At 47.1% G+C, this 12500-nt stretch overlaps 2 protein-coding genes across 4 annotated transcripts in view; both read left to right on the top strand.

The window, feature by feature from the left end:
- Positions 1–4330, top strand: part of LOC121698037 (E3 SUMO-protein ligase ZBED1-like) — a 22702-nt gene extending 18372 nt beyond the window's left edge. Inside the window, exons 1-2 of one of the 2 annotated variants that reach the window (XM_042079749.1) lie at positions 629–746; positions 1924–4330. In XM_042079749.1, the coding sequence (XP_041935683.1) occupies positions 1997–4060 (2064 nt within the window). In that variant the 5' untranslated portion in view covers positions 629–746; positions 1924–1996 and the 3' untranslated portion in view covers positions 4061–4330. Of the gene's footprint in view, positions 1–628; positions 747–1923 lie in introns of those variants that run through there. The other variant, XM_042079750.1, reaches the window with a different exon arrangement.
- dhrsx (dehydrogenase/reductase (SDR family) X-linked) overlaps positions 615–12500 on the top strand; it is a 33206-nt gene continuing 21320 nt past the window's right edge. For both annotated transcript variants that reach the window (XM_042079755.1, XM_042079754.1), the window contains exons 1-3: positions 615–746; positions 7550–7657; positions 9620–9688. In XM_042079755.1, the coding sequence (XP_041935689.1) occupies positions 647–746; positions 7550–7657; positions 9620–9688 (277 nt within the window). In that variant the 5' untranslated portion in view covers positions 615–646. The remainder of the gene's footprint in view (positions 747–7549; positions 7658–9619; positions 9689–12500) is intronic.

Below are 12500 nucleotides of genomic sequence, written 5' to 3'. Positions count from 1 at the left end.
GCTGATTGGTTTACCCATCCCAGCTTCTCACTGATTGGTTTACTCCTCCCAGCCTCTCCATGATTGGCCTACTCCTTCCAGCCACTCACTGATCTGTTTGCTCCTTTAGTAACTTCCAAAGTAGCCTAGATTTCACAAACCACAAACACTAGACTTAGCCTAAACTCCAACACCTCACAGATCCCAAAGACTAGATTTAAGCCAAACACAGTCGTTGGTATGCATGGTAAAAAAAAAACGTAATTTTGGCCTATTTCCTTATATTAGTAGGCTAGCCTAGGCTATATCAATAGGCCTATATATTATATAATGAGAAAATACTCAGAGAAATTGCCTTATTCATTTTACTATAACTATTAATATGCCAGTAGAAATAGAAGTTATGACTTTGGTTATTAGTCCACTGGAATGACGAGATCCATGGTAATCTGAATAGTCTCTGGTAATCCGTAATAGACTAATTATGTGTACACACTTGCGTGAGGTCACACATGTTTTTTTTTGTGTGGTTGCATTTTTGTCGTCACGAATATCCGCGTGATACAGCTTTGGAAATAGCGGAACTTTTCTCACCTCCAGCCACAGGAGCGAGCGACACCCGGACAGTAAAGACGGCTACATACGGCGCGGAGCTACGGACAGCGTGATGGGCTTTCTGGGCGTCCTTCTCCCCATGATCAGACTTTATCTAGTCGGCGTCAGGGTCTTGCTTTACCAACTCTTCAACAGATCTTTCACTCTTCCAGGTTTGAAAATATTGCAAACTTACTGGCTTTCAAAAAAGGCTTTGATTGAATCACTAGTTACGAGCCTGTTCCATACAGAGCTTCAAAAGCTGCGAGGCATCTTGTCTATTGTTGACATTAGCTCATTTAGCTAGCAGTAATATAGCTAAGCAGTGGCCAGCATGTATAATGAACTATTTAGCTAGGCAGCGCAGTCTAGGTCTAGGCTACTCATATTAGGCTGCATTAGAAAAATACGTGTGATAATAACTCAAGAGTTTTGTGTCGTGACGCCCCTCCTGTAAGTTTAGCCATTTAAGGTATAGCCTAAATGTTAAATACTTGTTAAACGTTTATATAGATTTGAGGGTAAAGTTAAATTAGACAAACCGTAAATGTTTGTCTCTCTCTCTCTCTCTCTCGCGCGCTCTGTGTGTGTTTGTGTAGGGCCTATGTGAGGGGTGATAATCTCTGGTTGTGTAAAAGTAGAAGACCTCTAACCCAGATATTTCTTGTGTGTGTGTGTGTGTGTGTGTGTGTGTGTGTGTGTGTGTGTGTGAGTGAGTGAATCCACAGTTTTTAATCACTGAAATCCCTTTACAAAGGGCTTTTTGTACTGGGGGACTCATACACTGGAATAGCTCCGTTACTGAGCTGACGGAATATTTACAAAACGTTCTGTGTGTGAACAGTGTAGTTACTGAAACATGTTTGTGTATAGTACTTGTATGTTACAGTGTCAACCACTCGTTTTGGTTGTGAGGACTTCCAAACCTCTGCCAGTAGCCGCTCAGTAAATCTGATCTTTGATCCAGAAGTGTTGTACCATGAGGATGTTTAGACTAATTGTTGTGTGTGTGTTGCCATCGTCTTGTTGTTAGCGACTATACAGAGCTCCCCAACCTGCCACACAGCATGCCATGGTAATGAAACGAAGAGAAGGATGATGATGATGATGATGATGACGACGACGCATGGCTGATAATGATTGCGATAATAACGACCATTTGATAGACGGCGGTGATGATGATAATGGCGTAACATGATGATGATGATGATGATGATGATGATGATGATGATGGTGGGATGACGACCGTTAACAGTTATGGGCGGCATCTGACTGTGTGTCTGTGTGTGTATCCGGTCAACGTGTGTGTGTGTGTGTGTGTGTGTGTGTGTGTGTCTGGGTGTCTGGCAGGTTCTGGAGCCGTTCTGATCTGATTGGCCGACCTCACCTGGAGCAACTCCACTCTGATAGGCTGACGGTCACCATGGAGCCCAAGAGCGAGGAGGTGGAGGTGGAGCCTCAGCTGGTGTCCCACCCCCGCGCCAAGAGCAAGGTGTGGAAGTACTTCGGCTTCGACATGGAGGAGGACGAGGTGGGCAAGCGCGCCCACTGCCGCCTCTGCCTGGCGCAGATCGGCTACTCGGGCAACACCACCAACCTGTACGCCCACCTGCAGCGGCACCACGCCGACGCCTTCCTGGAGTTCGAGAAGAGCACCGGCGACTCGCCCAATCAGACGCAGCAGCAGCAGCAGACGATGACAACGCAGCAGCATCAGCATCAGCATCAGCAGCGGACGCTACAGGCATGCACGCGTCAGAACTCCCAGGAGGCCCGGCGACAGGCGGAGGTGACCGCGGCGGTGCTGGGCTTCCTGTGCGAGGGCTTGCACCCTCTGGCCACGGCCGACGAGCCCTTCTTCCAGGCGCTGCTGCGGACTCTGGAGCCGCGCTATTCGCCGCCGACCTTCGCCGAGCTCGTGGCGCACGCGCTCCCCCAGCGGCAGCAGCAGGTGCGTGCGGCCGTGGCGGCCGAGCTCGCCGGACTCAGCTGCTGCGGGGTGTCGGCCGACCAGTGGCGAAGCGAGACGCACGGGCGCTCCTACGTCACGCTCTACGCCCACCAGCTGGCGATGTCATCGTCCGCGTCGTCGTCCGCGGCGACGGGACTCCGAGCGCTCAGCCGCTGCCTGAAGACGTTCGAGGTCCCAGCGGACAGTCCGGCGGAGGGCATCACGCGCGCGCTCTACGAGGTCTTCATGGAGTGGGGCGTGACGGGCCGCGTTTGCGGAGCCACCATCGCCTGCGGCTCGCCGGACGTGCGCAAGGCCTGCGCCCAGCTGGAGCTGCCCGTGATCATGCCCTGCTTCGCCGACCAGCTGACCCGCGGGGTCAACGACGCCTTCCTGCTGCCCGGCGTTCAGGCGCTTCTGTCCCGCTGCCGTCGGCTGGTCGATTACTTCCAGCAGTCGGTGGTGGCGTCGTACATGCTGCAGGAGCGGACGAAGCAGCAGCAGAGCCGGTCGTCGACGGCGACGCCGGCAGAGGGAGGGGGGGTGGCGGGGGTGGCATCGTTGGTCACGGAACGTCCAGGGTGCTGGTCCTCCACGCTCGCCATGCTGCAGCGTCTCCGGGAGAACCAGCCGGCGGTCACCTCGGTGCTTCTGGACGACGCTAACAACCAGACGCTGCTGCTGGGCGCGGCCGAGTGGACTCTGCTGGACGGTCTGCTGAGGATGCTGCAGGGGCTCCGATCGGCGGCGGACATGTTCTGCCGCGGTGGCAGTGGTGGCGGGGGCGTGGTCGGGGGCGGGGCCCGGCCCACCATCAGCATGCTGAAGCCCGTGCTGCACATGCTCCAGAGCACGGCCCTGCGGAGGTGCGAGGGAGACCCCGCGGAGCTGCATGACGCCCGGCGGGCGGTGGCTGGCGCTCTGGACGAGGCCTACGCGCGGCCCGCCGAGCTGGACATGTTCCTGAAGGTGGCGAGTTTCCTGGATCCGCGCTACAAGCGTCTGCCCTTCCTGACGCCGTCCGAGCGCGCTCAGGTGGAGGCACGCGTGCTGGAGGAAGCCGCGGCCCTCTACCAGAGACACACCCCCTCCTCGCCGCCCTCCAACGACGAGCCGCCCAATAAGAAGCAAGCTCCTCCAGACTCGGGCACCACCGCCAACCCGCTGGCGGTCATCTTCTGCCAGTCGGGCGCAGCTGACTCCCAGGAGGAGTTCCAGGCCCAGGCAGAGGAGGAACTCAGCAACTTCAAAGCCCAGAAGGTTCTGGGGCTGAACGAGGACCCGCTCCGCTGGTGGTCTGACCGGACGCTGCTCTTCCCCATGCTGCCCCGGGTTCTGCAGAAGTACTGGTGCGTCCCGGCGACCAGTGCCCCAGCACACCGCCTCTTTGGACCCGCCGGCAGCGCACTGTGGGGGAAACGGAACCGACTCGACCCGGAGCACGTGGACCAGCAGGTGTTCCTCTACGAGAACACCAGAACCCACTATGAGCCAGAGCTGTCGTGCGTTGACAAAGAAATGACCGGATTGGTTTAGCAGAACCACACAGAGTCTGAGAAAGACCCGTCAGGATTGGCTTGGAAGAACGTCAATCTGCACAGACAGCCAATCAGGGCCCATCAGTAATATTTAACTGAAACATATGCCAGGACAACAGACCACAGACCAATTTCAAATGGACAAAGATACTTTGTAAATAACTGGACTAATGCGCTCAACACCTTAGTATAATCTCAACCAGGTGCCGAGTCCTCCTGGACATCAATATAAACTTTATGAATAAAGGGTAGCGCTCAGTTCTTTTTTAAGCTTTTTAGTTGAGTACCGTGTGTGACGTTTAATTTCCATGACCGCAGTGTCACTGGATCTAAACAAACTTTCGAAGTGGCTTAAATAGCATTGAATGTAGACATGTGACCATTTCTAGCTAATAAATTGTTTTAAATGTAGGCTATAGCCATTTAAACATGCTTTACCTGCTATACAGCAGCTTAGCCATGTAACACGGAGTCCCAGGCAGGGTGTAATAGAAAGAAACAAAATTTCTCTCTATTTCACGTCTTATCAAAGACTGGCGGCTGTTAAGAGTGACGTTTTCTGCCTCAAAAATAAAGCCAAGACACGTCCATTTAAGGATTTAATCCGCATGCTGTGAAGTCACATGCAGGTCTCTTTTACGTAGGGAACCCATGCTAAAATTAAACTCTAGTCACAAATTTGATCTTGTTGAATATATATATATATATATATATATATATATATTGTAATATGTGATTCCTACAGTGTATAAAAATATACTAACGTCTTGGAAACGTTGTAAAATTATTGAAATAGATTAAGAAAGCCACCGCTATGGTGACTACTATGGTTAGATTGATTTGTTTAGATCCGGTGAAATTGCCGCCTTGACAACGCTACGTCATGGCTTCGGTACTCTATCACCCTATTAAGAAGTTAAAAAAATAACTGAGTGCTATCCTTTATTCATGAAGTTCACAAAGATACTTTGTCAAATAAATGGGCAAAGCATCTACCGTCTCCACAGGGGTCAGCCGTGTAGCGTGTTCTAGTGTATCTCTTGAAATGTGTCCTCTTGCCCACTACGTTTAACTGTGTCCTCACGTCATAAAATTGCTATTTTTCTACCTCTGTTCCTTTTCTTTGCAGTGGTAACTTCAGCGTTGCTTTTCTGACAGACTACTGAAGGACTTGAATAAGTGTCTTTGTATTTGCATATTGTGTATGTAGAGTTATATGACTGACAAACTCATTAGTCTTAGACAACCTCATTGTATGTCTCACATTTTATACCAATTAATCTGTCTTAACAACATATTGAATCATTAAACTAATGCCTGCAGTGTTGGTTTTTAAGTATTGGTGTGACTTGTTGTGTTTTTTTTTGTAAAGTAACTGGACGAGGGAAGTTTGGTCTGGAGTTTGGCAGACATGGCGTCATCTCCATGGATTACTGACACAGTTTAGGAAATGGTGTCAGACTATTTCTGCTCCCCTTCTCAGAGAAAGAGAGCAGCGGGGAGGTGCACTGCTAACTCTGATGACCACACCCTCCTCAGGATGTGGGGGTGGGAGGAGACAATGCCACAGGAAGTGGTGATGTAATCCCCCAACACCGTCAGTTGGGGTAAAGGTTCTTCAGTTAGGGTAAAGGTGATTCAATAAGGACAATGGTACTTCAGTTGGGGTAGAAGCACTGGGGGTTGTGTAGAAGTATTTCAGATTGGGCAGAAGTACACTAGGGTTAAGGGCTTTTATTTATGTCTGTGGGGGATAGGGCTATTTAATGAGTCATTTGTGATTTTAAATCACAATGTTCTGCTCAGGCAGTTGGGTCATTTTTGGGTCTGAATGAGCTGGACAATAACTCAGCGCTCCCAACAGTGAACTTACAGAGCGGGCAGCCTCTGCAATGTTCCTTCCCATCTGTGTGTGTGTGTGCGCGCGTCTCATCCTCCTTATCAGAGTGTCCTCAGTCTAATGGCCCTTGCAATCACCGTGGCGATGAGGGCTCTTGTTGCCGGCGGATGCCAGGCTTTGTGTGAACGTGCTTATCATTCCATTTATCTAAGCGGCGCAGCCTGGCTTCTATTCATTTCACGCTTATCCAGGAGTGCCTCCACTCATTTAACCTTCATCTGAGGAGGAACACCTCCATTCATTTAAGTAGGCTGCCTGGTCGTCTGCACAGCCAAGCAGAACATGCAGCGGAGGAGGGTCATAGAGGGGGTGGGGGTGTGCTGAAGGTCTCTTCCCTCGTATCTTCCTTTAGCCACAGCCTCAGCCTTCCCACCCCATCAATCACATCACAGGGAGGAATTTTAATGTTATGGGAGGGGGGCATCTAAATATCTACATGACCACTGTGTGTGTTATTGGGGGAGCCACTCAAGGTCATTTGAAGGTCACAGCTGCGGAGGATAGGCAGCACTGGATGGAGCACAGACACATCATGTGACCAGCTCAAATGTCTGTCACAATACACAGGCCAGACCATCTTCTCACATCACATGACCAGCCCGAAACGACCAGCGGCCCAATACACAACAACCACACCAGCACTGTGGAGCACACCAGACCCAGGCACTGAGTGTGGTTTTGTGTGATTGTAGAACACATACTGAGTGTGGTTCTGTGTCTGTGGAACAGTGTGTTTTTTCTGACTGTGGAACAGTGTGGTTCTGTGTATTAGGAACAGAGGCTTTATGTGGTTCTGTGGTTGAAGAACAGATACTAACTATGGCTCTGATCAATGAGTCTGAAGACATACTGACACTCTCGTAGGATCACTGGCCAGAACAACCAGGCTGCGTCTGTGGTGGTGTCGGTCACCATGTGGCTCTGACCCGACTGTTCTGGAGGGAGGCTTGTTGCTGCAATGAACCTTTTCACAGTGCAAACCTGGAAACCTCTCATGTGACGCCTTAGGAGAACTGAGTGCTCCTTCTCATTGCACAAGCCTGGAAACCTATTGTGACGTCACAGGAGAACTGAGTGCTCCTTTGCACTGCGCAAGCCTGGAAACCTATTGTGACGTCACAGGAGAACTGAGTGCTCCTTTGCACTGCGCAAGCCTGGAAACCTATTGTGACGTCACAGGAGAACTGAGTGCTCCTTTGCACTGCGCAAGCCTGGAAACCTATTGTGACGTCACAGAAGAACTAAGTGCTCCTTTGCACTGCGCAAGCCTGGAAACCTATTGTGACGTCACAGGAGAACTGAGTGCTCCTTTGCGCTGCGCAAGCCTGGAAACCTATTGTGACGTCACAGGAGAACTGAGTGCTCCTTTGCGCTGCGCAAGCCTGGAAAGCTTTTGTGACGTCACAGGAGAACTGAGTGCTCCTTTGCGCTGCGCAAGCCTGGAAAGCTTTTGTGACGTCACAGAAGAACTAAGTGCTCCTTTGCGCTGCGCAAGCCTGGAAACCTTTTGTGACGTTGTCTTGTCTTGCCCTGAAAGGCTCACCAAATCTTTTGTGTTTTTTCTTCGTCTTCCTCTGCTTTGCACAGCTCTGCCCAGCCAACATGGACGGGTTGCCATAGTGACAGGTGGCGCCAGAGGGATGGGCTTTGAGGTGGCGCGGAGTCTGACCGGCCTGGGCATGCACGTCATCATCGGTACGCCGCCACGCCCACACATCTCTCATCTCAGTCACTTGACCTCTTTGATTAATCATCTCAGTCACTTGATCTCTGATCACTGTCACATGACCTATCTGATCTGTCACATGATCTCTCTGATCTCTGTCACATGACCTATCTGATCTGTCACATGATCTCTCTGATTTCTGTCACATGACCTATCTGATCTGTCACATGATCCTTCTGATTTCTGTCACATGACCTATCTGATCTGTCACTTGATCTCTGATCACTGTCACATGACCTATCTGATCTGTCACATGATCTCTCTGATCACTGTCACATGACCTATCTGATCTGTCACTTGATCTCTGATCACTGTCACATGACCTATCTGATCTGTCAGATGACCTCTCTACTAGGGGGATTCGACTTGATGTAGCTCCCTGCAGCCGTCTCTCTTTCTGAGATTCTGATACGTTTTCAACCATGACATATGCACAATTCCGGTTTGAAAACGTATCAGAATCTCAGAAATAATCACGTTATGCAGTCAGCCCAAGATGGATGCAGGCGGCTACATCAAGTCGAATCCCCCTAATGATAGTGATGGGTAAATGAAGCCTCGAGCGCTACTCGGCACATTTCCCTAATGTACCGAGTAATGTGCCGAAGCTTCGTAACATGGAAGACAAGGAAAACACAGCGACATCTGGTGGTTTGCATAAATTATCGCAGCCACGGACTAGTGAAAAGAATGCCTACAACGTTCAACACAATGCCAAAGCTTCGAAATGTTCTTATTCATTACATTAAAAGTGTTGCAAGAAATTTGCATTTCTGTTTGTCTTAATTCAATACAATAAAATACGATTAGGCAACTTAATCCCGTCACTCGTTATCACGTGAAGATTGGTGTTTCGGTAGAGGCGTGAAATCATGTGTTATCCCAGTCAATGATCCAATCGGTCTCCCATCCACTTAACGACCGCAGTAGACACTACTTAGCTTCTGAACCAGGACGAAGTATTATCAACCTCAACACGCTATGGACGAGAGTGAAAAGGAAATGACCAGGCGCCTAATTAAACCAAACCCTATGGCCCGACATGTTACGTTTCATGAATCAAACTTTCAATAAAAGGAAAATATTATGTCAGCCATTATTGTTAGGCCTACATAGAAATGATTAGCCTGTATTGCTTTTAAATTACATGATTGAAGTTGAGACAAGATTGCAACACAGACACGTTTTGTCATTGTTCTAAATGGCAAAGCTTTAGGCTAAGCCTAGGCTATTTCTTTATTTCTTTGTGCATGATATTATGGATTATGGACATTTTCTGGAAAGAAAAGAACGTAAATTCCCAAACAGAGAAAGTATCCTGTATAAAACAGGGCTACCCTATAGAAACACAAATTTCGCCTGACTCTTGCAATACAGTACAACTCATTCCGACACTGGAGCGGGTGCCCTGGTTCGCGCAATTCAAAGCCTTTGAATCAGATTCAGCAGCAGTCACGTGGGTGTGTGTCCCAAACGAAGCTTTAGACGTCACACTCACAAACCGAAGCCTCGTTTGTCATCAGTCACGTGATTTTTATGGAAACGACACAAGCCTCGAACCGGGGCTTCATCTGGCACGCCCCTTTCTGCTCGACACAAGCTCCGAAGCCTCGCTTCATTGGGCACATCACTACCTAATGATTCTCCTGTCACATGACCTATCTGATCTCTGTCACATGACCTCTACCTTAACCTCTGATGTCTGATTTTCACCTCATGGCTTCTCTACTTTCTGATTCGAGTTAAGACATTTCAGATTTCTGAATTTAAATATTTGTAATGATGATGTCGATGCCCTTGGAAAGTAATAATCACCTGTGTGATGATGATGGCATTGAAGAGTAATCTTCAGGTGTGTGTGTGTGTGTGTGTGTGTGTGTGTGTGATGATGATCATGGTGTTGGAGTAATCTTCTGTTTATCATTTTCTAGCTGGGAATGTTGAAGAGGAGGGTCTGGAAGCTGTGACCAAGATCCGTGACGAGACCAAAGAGGGCAAAGGTAACCATGTCACCACCTATTTGCCATATATGTGGTAATTGGGAATTCCCCTGGTTGACCACAGTTGACTACATTCCACTTGTAAGTTGTGAAAACGATATGCTAACCATTTGTTATGAATTTACTGTTGTTAGCGACACAGTATTCTACATAAACAGATGTCGAGCAGCATGGGGATAGATAGAGGTCGGACACAATTGTTTCTATGACTGATTTAATGAACACATAGAACTGAACTGCCAATAAACAGTGCATATCTGCGGCTCTTATTTACACTGCTGTCTTGGATTCGAATTCGAGGTTCTCAGCTCGAATGAGTGGACAAGTAAGAGTTACAAGTCCAGGGGGAGTTCCAGTTGAAACTGGGAAATACAACAAAGAATACAACTTTTGTATACAACAGCTGTCAGTGTGTGTATTTGCTCCTTACAAATTCTCGTCTGGCTGTGTGTGTGTTTGTGTGTTCGTTTGTGTGTGTGTGTGTTTGATCCTCACCACATGTCTTTTCTCTCTCTCTCTCTCTCTTGCTCCCTCTGTCTCTGTCTCTTTCACACACTGATTCACATAAGCACATCCTCTGCTTCTGCCAACTCCATATGGTCTGTCAAAATAACATTTCTTAAGCATCTAATGAAGCCTTAGGACACACAGACACACACACACACACACACACACACACACACACACACACACACACACACAGCCACGAGTGAATATACACAGAAAGACACACACACTGATCCAGATACACTAATAAACAGAAACACACCAGCACACAAAAAAATGTGAGGTTCTTTTGAGGGATGGGAAGTGTGTGTGTGTGTGTGTGTGTGTGTGTCTGTGTCTGTGTCTGTGTCTTAGACCAGGATGTAGATCAGTATGTGTTTTTAGGTAGGGGATGTTAATGTACAACCCTGTTTTCAAAAATGTTGGGACACTGAAATTTAAGTAAAAACAGAATGTGGTCTACAAATCACATATTATAAGAAACAAATAATGCAACAGCATAAGAATAATTCTCCTCGATGTGAATTTGCAAAAGCATTTAGGGTATTTCATCTATAATATAAACAGTGCCATCACCAAGCCGCAGAAAGTGTACACCGCACTTCTTCATTGGTGCTTCCCATACATTGACTTATTTGTGGCGGCCCACCACAATATCAACATTGACCACCACACAGTGATTTTCCACATTTTACTAAATTGTGCTTAAATCTGGTTAGAGTCATAACCACGCTGCGCTAATTTGCTAAAAACTGTTGTATTCAAGTTAATTATGCAGTGCAGTCTCTATGAACACATGTTGACACTCCATCCACAAATTGGTTCAATTCCCAGCTTCCACTGTTGTGCCCTTGAGCAAGGCACTTAACCCCAAGCTGCTCCGGGGAAATGTGATCTCTTGTGATATAGCTGACATATGTAAGTCACTTTGGACAAAAAGTGTCTGCTAAATGTAAGGTAATGTAATGTAATGTAATAAAATGCTGGTTAAAACTCTACCATGCAAAAAAGAAGCCAGATTTAAGGCTTTAAGCCACTATGGCATGGGCAGTATGGGGGTGCATTAGTTGCCTATAGCATGGGCAGCTTGCACATCTGGAAAGGCACAATTATTGCTGAATGGTATCTACAGGTTATGAACAACTATGTTGCCATCAAGATAATGTCTTTTCAGGTAATATTGAAATGAATATATCTGAGACTGTTTTCCGTACATATTACATCAGAATTGCTTCATAGTAGAAGGGTCTAGGTGTTAAAATGGCCTGCCTGTAATCCAGGCCAGCCATGTTTGGTACAAGATGAAAAGAAAATACTATTTTTTGAATAATTTGAACATGTATCCATCCCCCACGCACACACACCGCTTCAACAATTGATGTGTCTTTGTGTGTGTGTGTGTGTCTCCCTCTGTCAGACACACATACATCCCCTCTCTCTCCTCTCTTTCTCTCTCTCAGAGGGTTGTCCTCCTGTGGTCTTTCCCTGCAGCCTTCTCTTCTTTTAGTCATCAGCCAGAGTCTGACCCTGATGGCATCAGGACGGATGTGTCATATAACATGCCCTAGATAGCAGCACTGTGTGTGTGTGTGTGTGTCTGTCTGTCTGTGTGTCTCTGTGTGTGTGTGAGAGAGAGAGAGAGAGTTGTCAGCTCCTTGTGTATATGATCTCTCACACACACACACGCAGTGCTGTTTGAAAGTATGTGAACCCCTTGAACAGTTTGGTGTTTTATCATGATTTTCAACTGTCAGATTTGTATTTTTATGAAATGCATGGATTTGTTTAGAGGGAACTGAGTAGCCAAAAAATAATAAAACATGGAATTAATGTATGTACAAAAGCAAGTGAGCTAGTGCTGGGCGGTATGACCAAAAATGTATATCACAGTATTTTTCTAAATTCTTACGGTTTCACAGTATATGATGGTATTTTTTTTTCCCATGCATAATCAGATGTTCAGCATTTTCTACAGGTTGAGAGAGGATTTGCTGCAGTACATTGACTAAGGATGGTCTATTTTACTGTCATGATGTAGAATAACTCCACACTAGTGGTAATGCAGTTTTGCATGGCCCCAGAAAATGATGCTGTTTACAAAGAGTCACTCATGATTCTAATGAAGAATCTAATCAGAATGCAAAGACAATTGCAGTCAAAATACAGAACTGTACTGTGCAAATTTCACAAACATCTTGTAGCCTATAAAACCAATACAAAAAGTTGTGCAACTTTATACTTTTTTGAAAATTATACAATTTAAAATGAAACCTCTCTGCTAATATGTTTACTCTGTCAAATAGGC

The sequence above is a fragment of the Alosa sapidissima genome, chromosome 23 (assembly GCF_018492685.1).
Source record: "Alosa sapidissima isolate fAloSap1 chromosome 23, fAloSap1.pri, whole genome shotgun sequence".
Lineage (NCBI taxonomy): Eukaryota > Metazoa > Chordata > Actinopteri > Clupeiformes > Clupeidae > Alosa > Alosa sapidissima.
Note: the sequence above shows the minus strand (reverse complement) of the source record. Positions and strands in the feature narration are given on the sequence as shown.